This window comes from Rhinopithecus roxellana, chromosome 19 (genome assembly GCF_007565055.1).
Source record: "Rhinopithecus roxellana isolate Shanxi Qingling chromosome 19, ASM756505v1, whole genome shotgun sequence".
NCBI classification, from domain to species: domain Eukaryota; kingdom Metazoa; phylum Chordata; class Mammalia; order Primates; family Cercopithecidae; genus Rhinopithecus; species Rhinopithecus roxellana.
Genome location: NC_044567.1, coordinates 6561967 through 6583582, shown reverse-complemented (window position 1 = coordinate 6583582; position 21616 = coordinate 6561967). Strand labels below are relative to the sequence as shown.

Sequence of the window (21616 nt, the reverse complement as noted above, 5' to 3'; positions counted from 1 at the left end):
CTGACAGCTGCTGTAATGGTACTTCTGTAACCAGGATTGACTTATTCTGGGAAATGTACTTTTCTCTCTATTGTCTTGTAGATTCAGGAACTCTCCCCCATAGCTCTGTAGGTTTCCCTTTTCTTCTGTTTTCTTGAATTTGAAAAAATTTTTAATCAGGGAAGAGTATAGTTTTGTAATGTACTCAATAAATTCTTAAAGTTGGAGTGACTTGATAGTTTTCCTTTTAAAATGTTTTATTGTTTTAGAAGTATGCCTGGATTCCTATAGCTACATTCATTCAACAACTTCTAAACTTTAATTTATTAACTCTTTAGGGAAAAATGATCCCAAAAGAGAAGGAGTCTAGTTACTCAACCAGAATTTCATTGAACAAATATTTACTGAGTGCCTGTTAGGCCATACTAGGCACAGGGGGATACTATTCTCCTTGAGCTTAACTTCTAGTAGGGAGCACAATAGACAAGTGAAAAAATAAAAACAAGATAATTTCAGGTAGTGGTAATAAAGAAGAAAATAAAATAGGGTAATGTGATGAGAGGAACAGGCTAGAAGTGGAAGCGGCTTCAGACTGGGTGGTCAGGGAAGACCACTCTGAAGATAACTTCATTTGATAGGAGACCTGAATTACAAGAAGGACCGACCTATGAAAAGACCTGAGGGAAGAAAGAGCTTGGTGGGCTGAGGAAAGAGCCCAACGTGTTTGTGGATTAGAGTTAAAGGCCTGAGTGACTAAAACATCAGGATTGAGAAGAGTGTTAGAGAAGGTCAGGGAGGTGTGCTGAGGCCATGGTGGTCATGACGAAAAGGTTGATTTTACTCAGATAGCAGTGGAGGCCACTGAAGAATTCCTTTCTTGTCTCTCATGTGGGTCTGATGTACAAGCCTCTTCACAACTTGGAAAAATTAATTGTAAAGGCTGCTAATTCCTTTTTAAATTTTTAAATTTACTGTTTGAATAGGTCATATATTTACATGGTTCAGAATTCAGAAAGTATTCAGAGGAATACAGTGGGATTTCTTCCCACTCAGGTGTACCCAGTTTCCTTCCATGGGAGTAACCAGCATCCCTAGAGCCTTATGTCTTTTCGGAGATATTCTATATGTTAAAACAAATATACATTTTCTATTAAAAAATAGAACTTCTTTATTTTTTAAGAGATGTGTATTATTACATTATCTGTATCATAGTTTATTTAATCCACTGTTGATGAACTTTTAGGTTATTTCCATTTTCATATGTTTATAAATAGTCCCACAGTGAAAAACCTTTTATATTTGTCATTTAAAACATACCAGTAGGGATACATTTCTAGAAGTGAAATTGCTGGATTAAAGGGGATGTGCATTTTTACTTTGATAGACATTGCCCTTCACAGAGATTGTAACAATTTATACTCCAACCAGAAATGTTGTCTTTACCCTGGGTAAGTGTTATCAAACATTTTGATCTTTGCCAATTCAGTGGGTGAATCAATGTGTGATTTAATTTGCATTTTTATCTTGAATGAGAGTTGAACATCTTTTCATATATTTAAGAACCACTGGGTTATTTCCATTTCTCTACACCGTTAGTTGTTCTTTGCCCATTTTTCTGTAAGACTGTTGACTTTTTTCTTCTTGATCTCTAGATTCACTTAGTAATCCCCCTGTAGGTGCAATGTTTAAGAATTTAAAAAATGAAAACAGGCTGGGGACAGTGGTTCATGCCTATAATCCCAGTGCTTTGAGAAGCCAAGGCAGGAGGATTGCCTGAGGCCAAGAGTTTGAGACCAGCCCAGGCAACATAGCAAGACCCTGTCTCTACAACTTTTTTTAAAAAAAAATTTTAAAAGAAAGAAAACAACAACAGCAGAGAAACAGGCATCCTTAATTTGTAAAGTTTTACAAAGCGTGAACCTGATAAAAGACATAAGAGAACCTCAGTCTTTCCTTTGCTGATTGAGGTCTGTCTGAAGCCCTGAGTTTTGTTTTAAGCTGTGTCTCTAAAAATATTTTAAGTGTATTTAATATTTTGTTGGACTAGATTGAACTGCAGAAAGTTTACTCATAACAAATATTCAAAAGTCATGTAAACCTTGCGACAGAAGTCAGTATGACCTTTAATAACTACCCTTGGGGTAATGAGAAATAAAAGATTACCTCCTGGGGTATATATATGATTGAGCACACTATAACAGAAGAAACAAAAGGCTTCTTTTAGGATACATTAGTTTCTCAAAAATGAGTATACAAAAGTCTTGTAGTTTTGTTTTTTGTTGTTGTTCAGTTGTCATCAATCTTTTTGGCATCTTCTGTTTTGGAAAATGCAAACATCTCGGGTTGAAAATAGTTACAACACTGGGGTTTTCTTTACCTGGAAACTGTGCAAAGCTTTAAACCAGAGGAAAACAAAGTTAGGCTTTTTAAAAGTCCCTAACAGACCATTCTCTGGCAAGAAGTATGTTCCCAGCCATCTAGCTTGTATATGCTGTGTATTATGTTGAACTACATGAAATTGCTGATATTCAGTTATTTTTGTCATATAAAACAGCAGTTTCATGATTCAGTCTAATGTCTTCACAATCTTGTTCCTGTCATTTTAAAACTGATGGATATAAGTAAGGCTAAGTCATAGATATTATGTATGAGATTCATGCCTCTCTCTCTATTAACTGGTTGATTTTATTTTAATTCTCTGAATAAGTAGATTCGACTGATGGTGGAGAAATGCTCATGGGAAATAAGTGAAAGATTTAAAAAGTGACTGCACAAGCTGTCTATGTAACACTTTTCAGAGGGTGTTCCAGCCTAGCTGTGTAAATACTGCAAAATAAACTATTGGGACATTTTCCTTTATTGTACAGGAAATTTCTCTTCTATCTTGAAAGAATTCTGATTATGTAAGAGTTTAGTTCAGATTAGTTACTGATTTTTGTTTTCAACATGAAATTATAACAAGGCTTTGTCCTCTTGTAGAATAAATATATACTTGATACTGGATGAAAAACTCACTTTTACCAGGACCGGGATTAGAAGTACCAGGCTGGGAGTTTTTGGCTTTGTAATATAATTTATCTGAAATAACAGATTATTCTCATTACATTGCAAATCTGATATACTCAGCATTGTTCAAAGGGCTGTTTTAGAGATATGTGGAAAAAAAACCAGAAAACTTAATGAACTGGAATGCAACTGGATGAGTGTTTCAGTCATCAAGAGTTTTTTTTTTTTTTTTTTTTTTTGAGATGGAGTCTCGCTGTGTCACAGGCTGGAGTGCGGTGGCACCAACTCAGCCCTCTGCAGCCTCCGCCTCCCAGGTTCAAGCGATTCTCCTGCCTCAGCCTTTTGAGTAGCTGGGACTACAGGCACGTGTCACCACGCCTGGCTAATTTTTGTGTTTTTAGTAGAGATGGGGTTTCACTATGTTGATCAGACTGGTCTCAAACTCCTGACCTCGTGATCCACCCACCTCGGGCTCCCAAAGTACTGGGATTACACGCATGAGCCACCACGCCTGGCCGTTATCAGAGTATTTGTACTGAATGCCTTGAATTCCAGGCAGGCTGTGCTAGGTGGTAAGGGATAGATAGAACAGTTGCAGGTTCTGTTTAAGAAGCTTAAAGTCTATAGGAGTCAGCAGAAGTGTTCAAAGTATAAAAGAAGGCAGAAAAGAAATGCACCGTGGGTTCAGTTGAAAGCATTATCTATGCATCACGACAGCATTACAGGTTGAATATCCCCTTATCTGAAATGCTTGGGACCAGAGTGTTTTGGATTTCAGATTTTTCCAGATTTTTTGGAATAGTTTTGTTACATACTTACTAGTTCAACATTCCTAATCTGAAATCCAAAGTGTTCCAATGAGCATGTCATGTCAGTGCTCAAAAACTTTTGGATTTTGGAACTTTTCAGAGCAGGGATACTCAACCTGTAATACATTTTCGTTTGTCCTTCTGTCTGTCCTCCAAAGTTTAATATTCTAGTTAGAAACTATATTGTTGACTTGAATCACATCAAAACTGGTTAATGACTTCATGGTCTTATAATACCCACTAGGAAGCATTCCATTAGAGATTTTTATTAGGTACTAGCTGATACTACCTTCATTGGAAATTAAGCAGATTTACAGTTGACAGAGATATTTTAAAGTGTATTTTTTAATGTAACTCGAAGAGGTCTGTTCTCACAGGTCAGAATTTAATAGAGTAAGCAGGAAGATAAATGGTGGTGTATGTTCAGCCTCAGAGTTTGAGCGTACTAGAAAGTTTGGTAAGCTTTGGAAAATAAATTTCTCAATAGAGAATGCAGGCAGAGACTGTCTTAACTTGTTTGAAGGCAGGAGCAATATATTTTGGCTTTAGTTGTCTACTGCAGAGGTTCTCAAACTGTAATCCTCAGGTAGATCTCTTTTCTAAAAATTTTTTCTGCTGGTCATCTGCAGCAGTTGGCATGAAATGCTAGAGAGTTCATGTAGCATTAGACTACTTTGCTGATGAACACTTTGCCTGTGGTTCCTGCTATGAGTGAAATTAATTAGACTTGTGCTGTCCTAGTCAATTTCCTTCACAGCCGGTTGTGTGGTTAGAGCTCCTCAGAGTTTGAGACAGATTCTCCAGTTCTACTGGCTGTGGGGTTAGAGATTTTTAAAAATTAGAAGAAAAGGGCCGGGCGCGGTGGCTCAAGCCTGTAATCCCAGCACTTTGGGAGGCCGAGACGGGCGGATCACGAGGTCAGGAGATCGAGACCATTCTGGCTAACCTGGTGAAACCCCGTCTCTACTAAAAAATACAAAAAATTAGCCGGGCGAGGTGGTGGGCGCCTGTAGTCCCAGCTACTCGGGAGGCTGAGGCAGGAGAATGGCGTGAACCCGGGAGGCGGAGCTTGCAGTGAGCTGAGATCCGGCCACTGCACTCCAGCCCGGGCGACAGACCGAGACTCCGTCTCAAAAAAAAAAAAAAAAAAAAAAAAAAATTAGAAGAAAGGAAAAGATGTAGCTACAAAATAAGTCAGAAGCAAAAAAGGTGAGAAAAAATGGTCAAGATCAAAGTAGTATTTTCTTTTTTCTGGTTATAATAATGAACCAAGGATCAGTAGCAACAATTAAGGCATTAAAATAAAGTGATTATTAAAATTTGGCCTTTCCCTGGGCTTAGGTAATTCATAAATTGTTCATTGTTAGATAAGTTTGAAGTTTTTTAACCTCAAAATAAGTTCAAATTAGTATTTTATGATTACTCAGTGTAGAGCTGTGCCTATAATCCACCTCTCCAGAGCCAAATTTTTTGTTCTTAACTAACGCATAAAATCAAACCTTCATTGCACCCCGTCCCAAAGTAGGAATTTTGAAATTTCACTCTGGCCATTAATGATAATTGGGACTTGTAAAACTAGCTAATTTATACTTGTTAATGGAAAAATAAAACAGTTCTTTGAGAATGTGTTTTCCATCAAATGCAAGCCTGTCTTGGAGGTGACCACAGTAGCATTTGGCCTCTTTTCTTCATGTTATCATGGAATCATGAATTGCACAAGCCAGGGAGGCCCAAATGCCACTGCAGTGCTTAATTTGCTAGCTTAAGTGAGACAAGCACACCATATTAGCTTCATCTGTGATTTCACAGATGCCTTAATTGTAAATTCCTGGCCGGGCATGGTGGCTCATGCCTGTAATCCCAGCATTTTAGGAGGCCGAGGCCGGCAGATCATGAGGTCAGGAGATGGAGACCATCCTGGCTAACACGGTGAAACCCCATCTCTACTAAAAATACAAAAATTAGCTGGGAATGGTGGCGGGCGCCTGTAGTCCCAGCTACTCAGGAGCCTGAGGCAGGAGAATGGCATGAACCTGGGAGGCGGACCTTGCAGTGAGCCACGATCACCACTGCACTCCAGCCTGGGCCACAGAGCAAGGTTCCATCTCAAAAAAAAAAAAAAAAAAAAAAAAAAAGTCAATTCCTGTAAGATAGCGTTTATGACCATGGGAATAGCATCTATTTATGAGTATTACTCTGTGAAGGCGCACCTGTAGTTTATTAATCTCCTTGTTTATTATTTAAGTAGTCAGTGAATCAGTGAATATTTGTGAGTTGAGTTATTGTGTGATTTGTTGTTACTTTTTTTTTTTCCCTCTGTCTCCCAGGCTAGAGTACAATGGCGCCATCTTGGCTCACTGCAACCTCCACCTTCACCTCCACCTCCTGAGTTCTAGCAATTCTCTGTCTCAGCCTCCCAAGTAGCTGGGATTACAGGTGTGCATTGTCACACCCGGCTTATTTTTGTATTTTTAGTAGAGATGGGGTTTCGCCATGTTGGCCAGGCTGGTTTTGAACTCCTGACCTCAGGTGACCCGCCTGCCTTGGCCTTCCAAAGTCCAGGGATTACAGGCATGAGCCACCATGCCCAGCCTGTTGTTACTTGTTATACCTCTTTCTGCAAAGGATTTGAGGCAGATTCCAAAAATACTTAACATAATAAAAGATTAAAAGTTGAGAGAATTATATCAAAGGGAATAATTAAGAAAATAAAACTATTATAGAATGAACATATGATCCTGTATAAAATATAGCATATAAAACAGGCATATGGGCTTACAGTTTTAAGAGATGAGTCACAAACTTGTCTCAGGATTTCCTAGTAGCCAAGCAAGGAGGGCAACATGATCAGTTATAAGATTCATATTGTTTAGCCTTTGAAAACAAACTAGGTGCTCAGGAAATTTCTCCCTTGTGTATTAAAAACCAGAGATGTGTGATATAATGGAATACATCCTTACACAATTGCTCCAATATCAAAACAATAAAAATAATGCAGAACACTACAAAAAGTAGTTTATACCCAAGTACCTGTCATCGCTAATTAACAGATATTTGTATTATCATATTATCCTTGTATCCTTATTTTAAAAGAACCACAAGAGATAAACTTGAAGTATCTTATATTATTTTCCCAGTCTCCTTCTCCCTCCTTCTCCCAGTATGAAACTGATATATAGGCTGTCAAGGCTGGGTTTTTGTTGTTGTTGTTTTTTACGTTTACTACGTCATATATCTGTAAATAATATAAAAACCTTAAATTTGCATAAATAATATACTGTACATGTCATTCCTAAACTTGCTTTTTTTATTAGCGCTGTGTTTGATGTCCATGGTGCTGTAGATCTAGTTCTTTTATTTTATTTTATTTTTTGAGATGGAGCTTTGCTCTTGTTGCCCAGGCTGGAGTGCAGTGGTGCAATCTCGGCCCACCACAACCTCCGCCTCCCGGGTTCAAGCGATTCTCCTGCCTCAGCCTCCCGAGTAGCTGGGATGACAGGCGCACGCCACCACTGCTGGCTAATTTTGTATTTTTAGTAGAGACAGGATTTCTCCATGTTGGTCAGGCTGGTCTCAAACTCCCAACCTCAGGTGATCTGCCTGCCTCAGCCTCCCAAAGTGCTGGGATTACAGGTGTGAGCCACTGTGCCCAGCCTAGTTCATGCATTTTAAATTCTGAAGCATAGTTTTCCATTATATGGAAATAATACAAATTAGTTATCTATTCCCCTACTAAAGGATTTTTAGTTTGTTTCTAGTTTTTCACTGTTATTAACTGTGCCACATTGAAAACCCTTGTCTGTGTTTTGTGCCCACGTGTAGTTTCTCTAGGGCAGCAGTTCTCAAAGGATCATCTGGGAACTTGTTAGAAATGCAAACTTGGGCCCATCCCAAATCTCTGAATCAGAAACTGTGGGGGTGGGGCCAGCAATCTGTTTAAAAGGAGATTCTGGTCCTTTTATTCTACACTTCAGAATCACAGCTCTAGCACATGTATCATTAAAAGTGGCGTTACTAAGTTTTAGGGTACATGTATTTTCCACTGTACTAGATACACCCAATTGATTTCACAGAAACGATTTATATATCAATTTTTTATTCAGTCCCTTTGTCATATGTTACAAGCTTTTTTTTTTTTTTTTTTTTTTTTGTAGTCTTTTGTCTTTGTTTATGGTGCTTAGAAATTGTAACCAAATTGGCCGGGCGCGGTGGCTCAAGCCTGTAATCTCAGCACTTTGGGAGGCCGAGACAGGCGGATCACGAGGTCAGGAGATCGAGACCATCCTGGCTAACATGGTGAAACCCCGTCTCTACTAAAAAAAAAATACAAAAAACTAGCTGGGCGAGGTGGCGGGCGCTTGTAGTCCCAGCTACTGGGGAGGCTGAGGCAGGAGAATGGCGTAAACCCGGGAGGCGGAGCTTGCAGTGAGCTGAGATCCGGCCACTGTACTCCAGCCCGGGCGACAGAGCGTGACTCCGTCTCAAAAAAAAAAAAAAAAGAAAAAGAAATTGTAACCAAATTCACCAATTAAAAAAAATTGTGGCCAGATGTGGTAGCTCATCCCTGTAATCCTAGCACTTTGGGAGGCCAAGGTGGGCATACTGTTTGAGTCCGGGAGTTCAAGACCAGCCTGGGCAACATGGCAGAACCCTGTCTCCACAAAAAAATACAAAAAATTAGCAAGGTGGTATGGTGGTGCATGCCTATTGTCCCAGCTACTCAGGAGACTGAGGATTGCTTGAGCCTGGGAGGCAGAGGTTGTAGTGAGCCAAGATCGAGCCACTGTACTGCAGCCTGGGTTACAAAGTGAGACCCTGTCTCAAAAAAAAAGTAAAAATTGTATATATTTGAGGTATGCAACATAATATTTTGATTTGCATATGCATAGTGAAATGATTACTATAGTCAAACCAATTAACATATCCATTATCTGACGGTTACCTTTTGTGTGTACGTGTGTGTGTGCACATGTGTGTGCGTGTGCACGCGTAGGTGGTAAAAGCACCTAAAATCTCTTCTGGCAAACTTCTATTATACAATATAATATTATTAACTATAGCCCTCATGTTGTACAGTAGATCTTCTCTAGATGGATTAATCTTACCCATCTGCAACTTTGTATCCCTTGAACCTACATCTCCCCAGTCTACTCCCTCATCCCCAAGTTCACCAGTTTTTTGAATGACTTTGGTATTTAGAAAGGCTTTGGAGGGAAGAATTTTGAGTTGGATTTGATTTGCTACTGAGACACCCCATTGAGATATATAGCAGTTAGTGGAGAATGGTCTGAGGCTTATGAGAGAGGTGAGAGTTGTAGAGATTTTGAAAACATTTGTATAAAGGTAGAAATTTGACATTGTTGGGATGGATGAAATTGCCATAAAGATATGTCTGACTGATGAAAAAACAAAAAATTGACATAAAGAGAATGTAGATTGAGAAAATGATTGAGGATTAAACCATGGGGAGCAACAGTGGACAAAGATAATCTAGTACAGGAAACTGAGGAATGATCACAAAACAGAGAGCAAGGAGAAGAATCTGAAATATCGAGTGGTTACAGGAATGTAAGCAGGGAGAGATCATGAATGCTTCAGAGAAAGGAATACATCTAAGAAAGGTGTAAAAATATTCCCCTTCAAGAGAGCAGCTAGCAATGGGTTGAGGAATAGAAGACTCCTTAAGTTTGCAGTGAAGCATAGGAGAAGATGAAGCAAACTTAGAGAGGGTAACAAGGTCATTTTGCTTTAGGAGTAGAGTATTTGTACCCCAAAGGAAGGAGCCTATGGCAAGTTATGTCTGGTGTTAATGATGCTGTCTCCTCTTCAGGCAGCCTTTTCATAGATATACTTTAAATACCCTTCGAGTAAATTCATTCAGCAATATAGTTATTGAGTATTGTGCAGAAGTATAGGGTGATATAATTGTGACTAGGTGACTACTTTACATTAGATAGCCTTTTCTGATGTTAACATTTAAATTTAGGACCCCAGCCGGGCACGGTGGCTCACGCCTGTAATCCCAACACTTTGGGAGGCCGAGGCGGGTGGATCACCTGAGGTCGGGAGTTCAAGACCAGCCTGACTAATATGGAGAAACCCCGTCTCTACTAAAAATACACAGTTAGCCAAGCGTGGTGATGGTGCATGCCTGTAATCCCAGCTTAGGAGGCTTAGGCAGGAGAATCACTTGAACCCAGGAAAGGTGGAGGTTGCAGTGAGCCAAGATCATACCATTGCACTCCAGTCTGGTCAACAAGAGTGAAACTCCATCTCAGGGGAAAAAAAAAAATTTAGGACCTCAATGGTAAGGAGCCACTCAAACAGTATGGAGACAAAACTTCCAGTCTCTAGCAGGTCAAACAATAGTTAGGATAGTATCTCAATATTATCTAATAAAGTCTTCTTGCTCTTGGATCTGACCAGGGTGAAGAGGGAACAGAAATCTTTGCTCCCTGACTTTGGAAATCTCGTTTAACCTTCAAACTGGCGATGTCAAGGGTTCCAAGTCCTCCACCTCCGGCAGAAATGTCGAGTGGCCCCGTAGCTGAGAGTTGGTGCTACACACAGGTAAGTTGACGTTTTCACCCTGTGAATCTTGCATCTGGGGAGGATTTGGTGGACGAAAGGAGTAGGATTGCTTTTCCACATTGGACTTCCTGCTTTCTCTGGAACATAACTGCCAAAGAGCAGATAGATAAGGTACTTGTTAGCCTCAGGTGCCTTAGTTTTCCATGTGGAATCTAAATTCCCTAGGCTAGTGTTTTTCAGTGGAGGTTGAAAGGGGGAATCTTTGAAACTAGATCTGGTTACATTGCCCTTGATGAAAGTGTTTTAAGTTTCCTCTGTTGGGGAAACAAGTTTGAGATGTGCAACCCCAGGCAGTGACATCACCGTTTTAGTAACAGAGACCCATTTTAAGTACGGTTTAGCATATGCTTTCCCAGCCCTGTCCATGGTGGTGCTGGGGTTTTTTGTTTTTTGTTTTTCCTATCTATGTTTCTCTCACTTTCCATCCAGTGTTCTCAGCAGCTGAAAAAAGTTATAAAAGCTATTGGTCAGTATGAGATTTCTTAAAATGTGGATGAGGAACCTAAGGTGAGAAAAACCTGAAAACTGCTATCTTCCTATCAGGATCATGCAGAGGGAGGGAGGGGAAATGACAATCTGCTCTTCAGCCTTTTTTTTCAGGTTGTCCACTTCCTGTTTAATTCCTTCCTGTTTTTCTATCAACAGATCAAGGTAGTGAAATTCTCCTACATGTGGACCATCAATAACTTTAGCTTTTGCCGGGAGGAAATGGGTGAAGTCATTAAAAGTTCTACCTTTTCATCAGGAGCCAATGATAAACTGAAATGGTGAGGAAGAATACGTCTAGCTGTAAAAATTTTTCTGAAGTTGTCTGTTTTGTTTGTTTTTATGGGACACTGACAAGAACGTAATTTCCATGAGGGCTGGGACTTTTGTTTTGTTCTTACTGTATTTCCCAGTGCCTAGCACATAATAGGTACTCACTAAATATTTGTTGAATTCATTCAATGAGTATATCAGAAATCGGCAAACTCAAGCTATAGGGTAATGCAAATAAATAAAGAAGGCCAGTGTTATAAATGATACCCATAAATGGAATGACTGGTGACTGCTTGGCAAACTAGTGAGTGTTCTAAAAGAGATGCTGGCTACTCAGCTCCAGCTAACTATAGCTATGCATGAGTAAGGACTGACCCTTGCCAGATTTTCTGATTTTTCAGGAAAAGCAAGAAATCTAGATTTTAACACAAAAATCTCTTTACTTTTAAGTTGCCTGCTTTTAAACAGGAAAGGGGATTTATTTGCTTATGTAACTGTATTGACAGGGTATAGGATGGGTTTGAAGGTAGCTTGATCCAGCAAGCCAGTGGTTAGAGTAAGAACACCATCTCTGTCCTGGCCCTGCTCTCCACGCTCTTGGACATCTCAGGTCTAGCTTCTCTTGTGCTTGAAGGGTGACTGGCAGTAGCAATGGGTATAATCTACTACATGCCAGCGAAAGTCTTTGAGCTTTCTCTGAACTGTGTGGCCAGGAATATGTTGTACATGCACCAATCGTTTTATGTCTGCATTCCCTGAACTAATCCCTGGAGCAGGGAAAATATGATCGAGGAGTGGGGATCAGTCTTATTCAGACTATGTGTCATCTTGCCTGAGGAGCAGGCAGTTGAGGATACAACCATATACCCACTGCAAAGAGCAAACACATGTCTCTGAAACACCAGTTTTGACCTCTGATAACCCACCAAAAGTCATTTTTTCATTAATTTAGTATTTGTTGGCTATATATTGTGTATTTTACTACTAAGTGTTGAGAGAGATGTTTATTCTTAGACATCGTATTTAAATCCTCATCATTAGCAAGGTGTATAATAATGTATGTGGCATATGCACTCCCTAGAGAGATACTGGATTGGGCCACCTGTTTGAGAGAGGTTCAATAATACAGACAAGGCCTAAGGATACGTGTGACCTATGTATTGCATGTGGTAGAAGCAGTGTCTGAAACCCATGCATTTGACTAATGACATTTACAACTTAGTTGAACCTATTCTGTCTGAATTTTGTTTTGATCTCTCCGTAACAGATTGGCATCTCTAACACTGTTTAGAAGTCTGGCCTGGAATTCTGTGCTATGTAATGAGAATTCACTTTTGTCTGTGCTTCCTTCATATTGCATCTTTTATTTTAGTCTTGGAATATTATTGCCAGATTGGGAAAATATCTTTAAAAGATTATGTATATTATTATTATCTATAAAAGATTATTCACACTTTTTTTTTCTTTTTTGAGACATTCTCACTCTTATCGCCCAGGCTGAAGTGCAGTGGCGCAATCTTGGCTCACTGCAACCTCTGCCTCCTGGGTTAAAGCAATTCTCCTGCCTCAGCCTCCGGGGAAGCAGGGATTATAGGTGCCTGCCAGCACACCTGGTATTTTCTTTTTTTTTTTTTTTTTTTGAAACGGGGTCTCGCTCTGTCACCCAGGCTGGAGTGCAGTGGCCGGATCTCAGCTCACTGCAAGCTCCACCTCCCGGGTTCACGCCATTCTCCTGCCTCAGCCTCCCGAATAGCTGGGACTACAGGCGCCTGCCACCTCGCCTGGCTAGTTTTTTGTATTTTTTAGTAGAGACGAGGTTTCACCGTGTTCGCCAGGATGGTCTCGATCTCCTGACCTCGTGATCCGCCCGTCTCGGCCTCCCAAAGTGCTGGGATTACAGGCTTGAGCCACCGCGCCCGGCCCACACCTGGTATTTTCAGTAGAGACAGGGTTTCACCATGTTGGTCAGCCTGTTCTCGAACTTAAGTGATCTGCCCGCCTTGGACTCCCAAAGTGCTGGGATTACAGGCGTGAGCCACCGTGCCTGGCCCACACATTTCTTTTTTTTCTTTTTCTTTTTTTCTTTTTCGAGACGGAGTTTCGCTCTTATTACCCAGGCTGGAGTGCTATGGCGCCATCTCAGCTCACTGCAACCTCTGCCTCCCAGGTTCAGGCGATTCTCCTGCCTCAGCCTCCTGAGTAGCTGGGATTACAGGTGCCTGCCACCACGCCCAGCTAGTTTTTTTCTTTATTTTTTATTTTTAGTAGAGACAGGGTTTCACCATGTTGGCCAGGCTGGCCTCGAACTCCTGACCTCAAGTGATGCACCTGCTTTGGCCTCCCAAAGTGCTGAGATTACAGGGGTGAGCCATCGCACCCAGCCTGTTGTTTACTTTTTAAAAGGTGACCCATTTTGCTCTAGAAAAGTGGTTCCCAGCCGGGTGTGGTTGCTTATTCCTGTAATCCCAGCACTCTGGGAGGCTGAGGCAGACGGATCGCTTGCGCTCAGGCATTCAAGACCAGCCTGGGCAATATGGCGAAACCCCATCTCGACAAAAATTAGCTGGCCATGGTGGTGCACATCTGTAGTCCCAGCTACTCAGGAGGCGGGAGTGGGAGGATCACCTGAGACCAGGGAGATCGAGGTTGCAGTAAGCCATGATCATACCACTGCACTATAGCCTGGATGACAGAGTAAGACCCTGTCTCAAAAACAAAAGAAAAAAAAGTTGTTCCCAGCTGGTTATTCTACTGAATTATATTCTTCTTTGAGGCCTGGATTTGTGTTTTAAATATCTCCCTCTCTTGAGTCTGATGTTCCAGTTCTATCAAAATGGATGCTTTTGACATTTTTTTTTTTTTTTTTTTTGTATCTGTTTTGGACAGGTGTTTGCGAGTAAACCCCAAAGGGCTAGATGAAGAAAGCAAAGATTACCTGTCACTTTACCTGTTACTGGTCAGCTGTCCAAAGAGTGAAGTTCGGGCAAAATTCAAATTCTCCATCCTGAATGCCAAGGGAGAAGAAACCAAAGCTATGGGTGAATGTTCTCCTCTTTGTTCAACTCTTAAGTTTCACATCCAGAAGTTTCATACACTGACAAGTTGTGGCTTTGATCTGGTGTTTGCGTAACCTTAAATATGACTTTTTTTTTTCACCCCAGAGAGTCAACGGGCATATAGGTTTGTGCAAGGCAAAGACTGGGGATTCAAGAAATTCATCCGTAGAGATTTTCTTTTGGATGAGGCCAACGGGCTTCTCCCTGATGACAAGCTTACCCTCTTCTGCGAGGTGAGTCCTTGTATTCTGCTGAGACTAGCAGTTCCCAGACCTGATAAGTATTGGTAGACTTAATTGTATCAGGGATGTAGAGTAAGAAAAAACCCCAAGTGGAGTAGTGCTGCACAAATGTTATTTATGTGACTTATTGAGCTACCTGATGATTTCAAGGTTGTTGGACATCTCAGCTTTCCACTTGTTACTGTTCTGAAAAACCAAGATTGTGTGCTACCTTGGTATGTGTCAGTTTTAAGTTGCTTGGGTCAGGAGTTTTCACTGTGGGATTTTTTTCAGATAGCATTTGAAAGAACTGTCACATCAAGCTAAATATGTGTATCTGTTCTTTATACTTTCTGGCTTCTTAAGTGTGAAGGCCATGTGTGTTTGCACATTACTTTCCTTTTCTGCTCTTGAAACTAGATTCTTATCAAGAGTTGAGGCCTATGGTTTGTCTTGCTGGAGTAATTATGAAATAGGAAGGTGAGAACCATTTTTTTCTAGGGTGAAGGCTATGTAAAGCTCTCTAACTCACAGCTCAGAGAGCTAGCTGTAGTCAGTTAGGAAAGTCCTCTCACCAATGACCTAAGAGCTTTTCCCAGGTTTACAGGAGAAGCCTTGAAGTCAAATTCCCAAACCAAGAATGAGTTGGAAAGTGGTTTCTTTAATGAGTATATACCAATTAGTCATTTCATGATGTTATGAATACATTTAGAAATACTCACAAGCTCATGGTGTAATAAATGAATAAAATCTCCAGTCAACTGGGGCATTAGTGTTCCCTGCACATAGTGTGGTTGAGGAACCACTTCCTGAGCAGCACCGCTTGATAATAATAAACAGTGTATCATCATGGGGGATGGTACGGTTGTTCCCCAATTGCCAGCTTGCTTTGTCAAATAATAGACTCACACTGTGAGTTAATGACAGTTTCAAAGGCATGTCACCACCTGAGTAGCAGGGAAGGGAGTCCCTTAGGAATCTTGCCCTTTTGCAGAAAAGGCCTAGCTGTCAGTAGCAGGCTTCTGTATTTCTTTCTTTTTTTTTTTTTTTTGAGACGGAGTCTTGCTCTGTCACCCAGGCTATAGTGCAGTGGCGTGACCTTGGCTCACTGTAGCCTCTGCCTCCCAGATTCAAGTGATTCTCCTGCCTTAGCCTCCCGAGTAGCTGGGATTACAGGCGTGTGCCACCAGGCCTGGCTAATTCTTGTATTTTTAGTAGAGATGGGGTTCCACCATGTTGGCCAGGCTGGTCTCGAACTCCTGACCTCAAGCGATCCGCCTCCCTCAGCCTCCCAAAGTGCTGGGATTACAGGCGTGAGCCACCACGCCCAGCCAGCTTTCTGTATTGCAACAGAGTAGTTGCAAATGATTCGAAAACTTTGGAGGCAGTTTCTTTTTTTTTTTTTTGTTTTTGTTTTTGAGATGGAGTCTCGCTCTGCCGCCCGGGCTGGAGTGCAGTGGCCGGATCTCAGCTCACTTCAGCTCACTGCAAGCTCCGCCTCCCGGGTTCACGCCATTCTCCTGCCTCAGCCTCCCGAGTAGCTGGGACTACAGGCGCCCGCCACCACGCCCGGCTAGTTTTTTTGTATTTTTTAGTAGAGACGGGGTTTCACCGTGTTAGCCAGGATAGTCTTGATCTCCTGACCTCGTGATCCACCCGTCTCGGCCTCCCAAAGTGCTGGGATTACAGACTTGAGCCACCGCGCCCGGCCTGGAGGCAGTTTCTTACAATACCACACTAAATATGTAAAATATAGTTTGCATAAATTGGTATCCCTTCTCCTTTTTAATTACTAAGTAAAAGAAGGAAATGCTAGAGTGATAGCATCTATAATAAATACATAAAATGTGGCAGTTCTTTTATGTCTGATAAACTTGGAGTGTGAATTCTGTGTAAATCTTAACTGGTCACAGATTATACTCAGTTGCCTGAATGAAGAAATGAGAATTTATTTGGTTTTACATGAGGTTAGATGTTATGTAAACAGATCACAGTTTGAATCTTCACCTATTTTAGAGACTTGCATTTCAGAAAAACTTAAAAATAGTAGAAAATTCTAGTTTCTATTGGAAATGAAAGCCAATCTTGAAACTGTTCTCTGAAGAAAATCTCCCCTAAATACTGCATCTGGCAATATTAGGCAATACCATAACCTTTACTGCAGCTTTTTTGAGTCCACAGTGGGTCCAGCCTTTTCTCATATGCTTCCCACTCTCTTCCCAATCCATTCCAGCTGCTCCAACCCCTGTCTTCACAGTCTTGATTTGGAAACCAGTTGGCCTTCCCTCACTTGGCAGTCTCTTATCCTGTGGTTGAATCCGAGGCCAAGTTCCAGCTCGGTCTCTCTCTCCCTTCACTTCCCCATATGAAATTCTCTTAGGAGAAATCCTGTGGTTAAGTTTAGATGTGCCTTGACTTAGATGGGAAGTGAGATGACACTTTAGAAACGAGGAGATGTTGAACAGGGAAACGTCTGCTGGGTTCTGCTGATGCCATCGGTTTTTTACCATCGAACCAGGTGTGCCATCTGTTCCTCTCACACTTCTCTGTTGGCCACAGGTGCTGAGTGTTGCTTCTCATACTTGGGCTTATGCCTAGTGAGACTTGTTTCGGTTCCAAGGCTCTCTGTGGACTTAGTAGCATTCAGCGTTGCAAGACGGTTGCGTGGGGGTGTGTATTGGATGTGTGGGTTTTAAAGATGTCTGCAGCTCATCTAAGTTCTTAGCACTTTTCATAGCTAGATCATTTTTGGTGCACATTTTATCCTTTGACCTGTTATTTCCCTTCTATCAGTGGAATATTTATAAACACATTTGTTTTAATTCATATTTACATTTTATTTGTTATTGGTTTTTTTTTTTTTTTTTTTTTTTTTGAAGAGGAGTCTCGCTCTGTCGCCCAGGCTGGAGTGCAGTGGCGTGATCTGGGCTCACTGCAAGCTTCGCCTCCCGGGTTCCCGCCATTCTCCCGCCTCAGCCTCCGAGTAGCTGGGACTACAGGCGCCCGCCACCTCGCCTGGCTAGTTTTTTTTTTGTATTTTTAGTAGAGACGGGGTTTCACCGTGTTAGCCAGGAGGGTCTCGATCTCCTGACCTCGTGATCCACCCGTCTCGGCCTCCCAAAGTGCTGGGATTACAGGCTTGAGCCACCGCGCCCGGCCTTGTTATTGGTTTAATTAGTATTTTCATATTATTTAGAGGCTTTTATGAAATTGATGTCCATATAGAAATCTAGGTTCTAGTACCCCAGTGCCCCGTTCCTCACTCAGCCTTTGGCTCAGGCACTCTCATTCTCATCCTGATATAATAAGTACAGTTGTTTCATAGGGATTCTCGTGCTCCCAGAGGCCACAAGAGGGACTCCTATGGTGGAAGACTGAGAAGCACCCATTTATGTTTGGCCTTTATTTCAGTGGTATTCCTGTTGTTGAATGTTTAAATGAAATTAGATTGTGAACTCTGAAAATGATGAATGGGTGGTCTTATTTATAATGTGCCCTACATTGAGTTCACTTTCAGACAAGATCAGGCGTGTTCAGGGTGATATGACTGTGGACACTGAGATCACTTTCAGTTCTTAGTGATGTTTTACCTATTAGGAAATGTGGCAGTTCTTCCAAGTTGATATTGCTTAGTTAACTTATTTGGAAGCATTTTGAAAGCATTTCCTGAATTGTCCCTTATTACAGTCCTTTGAGCTAGGTTTAGTTCTGTTTTCTTCATTTCATGTTACAAGGGGAGAGAAGCAGTGCCTAGGGAGTCAGGTAATTTTTCCTAACATTGTGCAGCAAACTAGTGTGAGGGTCATGTCAGCTCCCAATTTCTATCTCTAGTCCACTGCACTACACTAAGTGGAGCTGAATGCCATTCACCCAAGGAAGCACAAACTCGGGTCCCAAGTTTTCTTGACAGAACATTTACTTTGGTAATAAAAGAGAGAGACATGAGAGCCAGGAGTGGTAGCGCACGCTTGTGGTTCCCAGCTACTCCTGAGGCTGATGCAAGAGGATCACTTGAACCCAGGAGTTCCAGGTTGTGGTGTGCTATGATCGTGCTTGTGAATAGCCATTGCACTCCTACCTAGGCAACATAATTAGTCCCTGTCTGTAAAATAAATAAATAAATAGAGACATGAAAGCATGATTAAATTCTATTTAAAATTTTCTCTTTAATAATTTGGTCCACAGAAAATCTTCATGAAATATTTCAGCTTCTATTGACCCTTTTCTCCAATTATTTATATTGAAAACAAATAGCCATTAGCAATAAAGATGCATTGTATTCCAACTTTACCATATATGCCTTTGACAGGTAGATAATCCCAGTACCTCTTTGTGATGTTGCAACTAAAGATGAAATATGAAATAACATATAAATGTGAAATATCCAGACACTAATTAACTTTATTTTAATTTTTTAAGAGATGGGATCTTGATCTTGCCCAGGCTACAGTGAAGTTGCTTAATCATAGCTCACTATAACCTGTATCCCAGCACTTTGGGAGGCTGAGGTAGGAGGATCATTCTATCCCAGAAGTTTGAGACCAGCCTGGGCAACATAGTGAGACCCTGTCTCTACAAAAAATTTAAAAATTAGCCAGGTATGATGGCACATGCCTGTAGTCCTAGCTACTTGGGAGGGTGAAGCAGGAGGATTGCTTAAGCCCAGGAGTTGGAGGCTACAGTGAGCTGTGATCACAGCAGTACCACTGTACTCCAGCCTGGGCAACAGAGGGAGACCCGTCTGTAAATTTTAAAACTAATTGTTTTACACACACACACACACACACACACACACACGCACACACCCCATAGCCTGGGAATAGGTATTGTTGCCAAATTTTAAATAAGTGAATCTATTCATTTTTACCTTTTTATCCTTTAATTATTGGATTATTTGAATATATTATTTGTACTGGATGAAAATACCATTATTTGGTTGTTCTTGACTACACAAATGGTGATTCAATAGGTAATATCATTGTAGGTTATAAAGCATGAGACTATACTAAACCTACCACTCAACCTAAAAATATGACCAGTAACTTGAAACTAACCTGTAATGCTTCTCCCCAATCCCTAAGATTTGTTTCCCCACTCAGAGGATGATAAATAACTATTTTGAATTTTATGTTATCATGTACTTGTTTATTTGTATGTCTGAATAATATATTGTTTAGGTTACTTGTTTTGGAGCTTTATAAAAATGGTGTCAGACTGTATGTAGTCATCTAAGACTTGCTTTTTTCACATTATGTTTCTAAAATTTATATAACTATACTTCATCCATATTTAGTGCTGTATATAATAGTCTTGTGTGAATGTATAATTTATTCATTCTTTTGTTGATGGACATTTAGGTTGTTGCTAATCTTTTGCTAGTAGAAATATTGTTCCTGCTGTAAATAATTTGTAGGCAGTGTCTGTTTTTCCTAGATTGTTTTAATTATACAGAAGTTAAAAAGTGTATTTCCCTGGGTTTTACTTTATGTATAGATGAAATGTACAAGAATTGGCACAATCTTTAGTTTTTTATGAAATTTGTTTTTTTAAGAAAAGGATTCACTTTAAAAGTGAGACCCTTTTACAAGTTGAAGTTAAGGAGATTATACAGCCTTCCTGAGACATTTTCATGCAGTCATTTATAAGATGACATAAATGTCACAGTCACGTCATCTTCACAGCTGCAGTTCTGAATGAGTCTCCACAGTCAACTTTATAGGCATTAAAAAAAAAATCTTTAGTTTTTCTCAAAATGGTCTCATTTTAGCATCATCATTTGCAGAGGAAAACAATCCCTTTTTAAGTTAAAAGTTTGGGCTCTGAAGACTCATTTGTGAATGCCATTTAGAATTTATTTTTAATTAAGCGTATTTAATGTTGGTGAGAGGTGCCAGACATTCAGCGTTCTGGAGACTCCAGGCATCTATATATCTACAGAACAAGCCTGGCTCAGACAATAAAGGTACGTTCTCTTTTCTGCTGTGTTCCTGTCTGAGTCCAGAGAGAGGAATTGCCCCAGTGAGAGATGTCACAGCCTTTGGGCCCCACTCATTACCACATGTGCATCTAACCAGCAGAAGGCCCACTGGTAACCATGGTTTGATTATGTGAAATTCAGTTTAGCTCTTCTTGCCAATTCATTTCACCCAGTCTACTAAATTGCCATCAAGTGTTAATGACTTTGGGCTCCTGTCAACCTAGTTTAATTCAAACTAGGAACCCAGTGCCAAAAGCATTCTCCATTCCCTTCATTGGCCATCCCAGGAGATTCCTGCCTTTCCCTGTGAGAAAGTCGGATTTAATTGGTCTTTTCCTTTTTTTTTTTTTTTTTTTTTTAAATTAGTATTTTGGAGCTATAACTGAGAACAGGCAACTTCTACTTTCAGTGTTAATGTTATATCAAAGAAGTGAAGGTATTAATATGAGAAAGTGGCAGAAGCAAATTAGAGCTCTTACAAAGGACAAGAGAGAATCTCTGTGGGATGGTTCGTACTGGGTCCTAGGCTATTAAAATAATGTTATAATCTGGCTCTGATAAATGTGATACTAATGCCAAGTATATTCATAAGTGATTAACTTGGCTGCTTCATTGCCCAAGACCATAACGGCTAGTTTTAAACAAATGAATAAATTTCTTGACCTGATAGTAAATATCTCACTCCTGCACAGAAGGAACTACAGGTCATTAACTTTGCCTCTGGGTTTATGACTGCGTTTAAGGGATGACTTGCATCTTGAAGGTTAAAAGAAATCTGGGTCATTAAGGATGTTCCTAAGCTGTCTTTCTCATCTTAGTGTTAGGAATAGCAAGAGTGGCGAACTAATTCTCAAGGTTTGTGAGTTCTGCTTTGAATGATTGTTAGGCAGACGACTGATCTGCAGCATCCTATCTGTAGTTTGGCAACTGACATTTATTTTGTGACGTTGTATGATTTATAAATCCTTGTATTTGGTACCCTCACAGATTTTTCTGAGTTTCACTGACTCACCTAGAAGTTAACTTGGTTTTTTTATCTAGGCTGAACTGGTTAAAACGTGCTTCTGCTGAAGCCATAGTGGGAAGTTGGGATCCCTTTATAAACCTGTTGTCATCATTATCTTCCAAAGCTATAAGTGCATGTGTAGCTACAGCCAGGCATCTTGTATGTCATTATCACAACTGACTAAAGGTATAAAAGTGTGGGATATTCACCCA

At 40.6% G+C, this 21616-nt stretch overlaps 1 protein-coding gene across 5 annotated transcripts in view; it reads left to right on the top strand.

Annotated features, from left to right (window-relative positions):
• SPOP (speckle type BTB/POZ protein) overlaps positions 1–21616 on the top strand; it is an 85115-nt gene that overhangs the window by 48419 nt on the left and 15080 nt on the right. For all 5 annotated transcript variants that reach the window (XM_010360005.2, XM_010360014.2, XM_030923456.1 and 2 more), the window contains 4 exons: positions 10221–10364; positions 11031–11152; positions 14031–14182; positions 14306–14433. In XM_010360005.2, the coding sequence (XP_010358307.1) occupies positions 10287–10364; positions 11031–11152; positions 14031–14182; positions 14306–14433 (480 nt within the window). In that variant the 5' untranslated portion in view covers positions 10221–10286. The remainder of the gene's footprint in view (positions 1–10220; positions 10365–11030; positions 11153–14030; positions 14183–14305; positions 14434–21616) is intronic.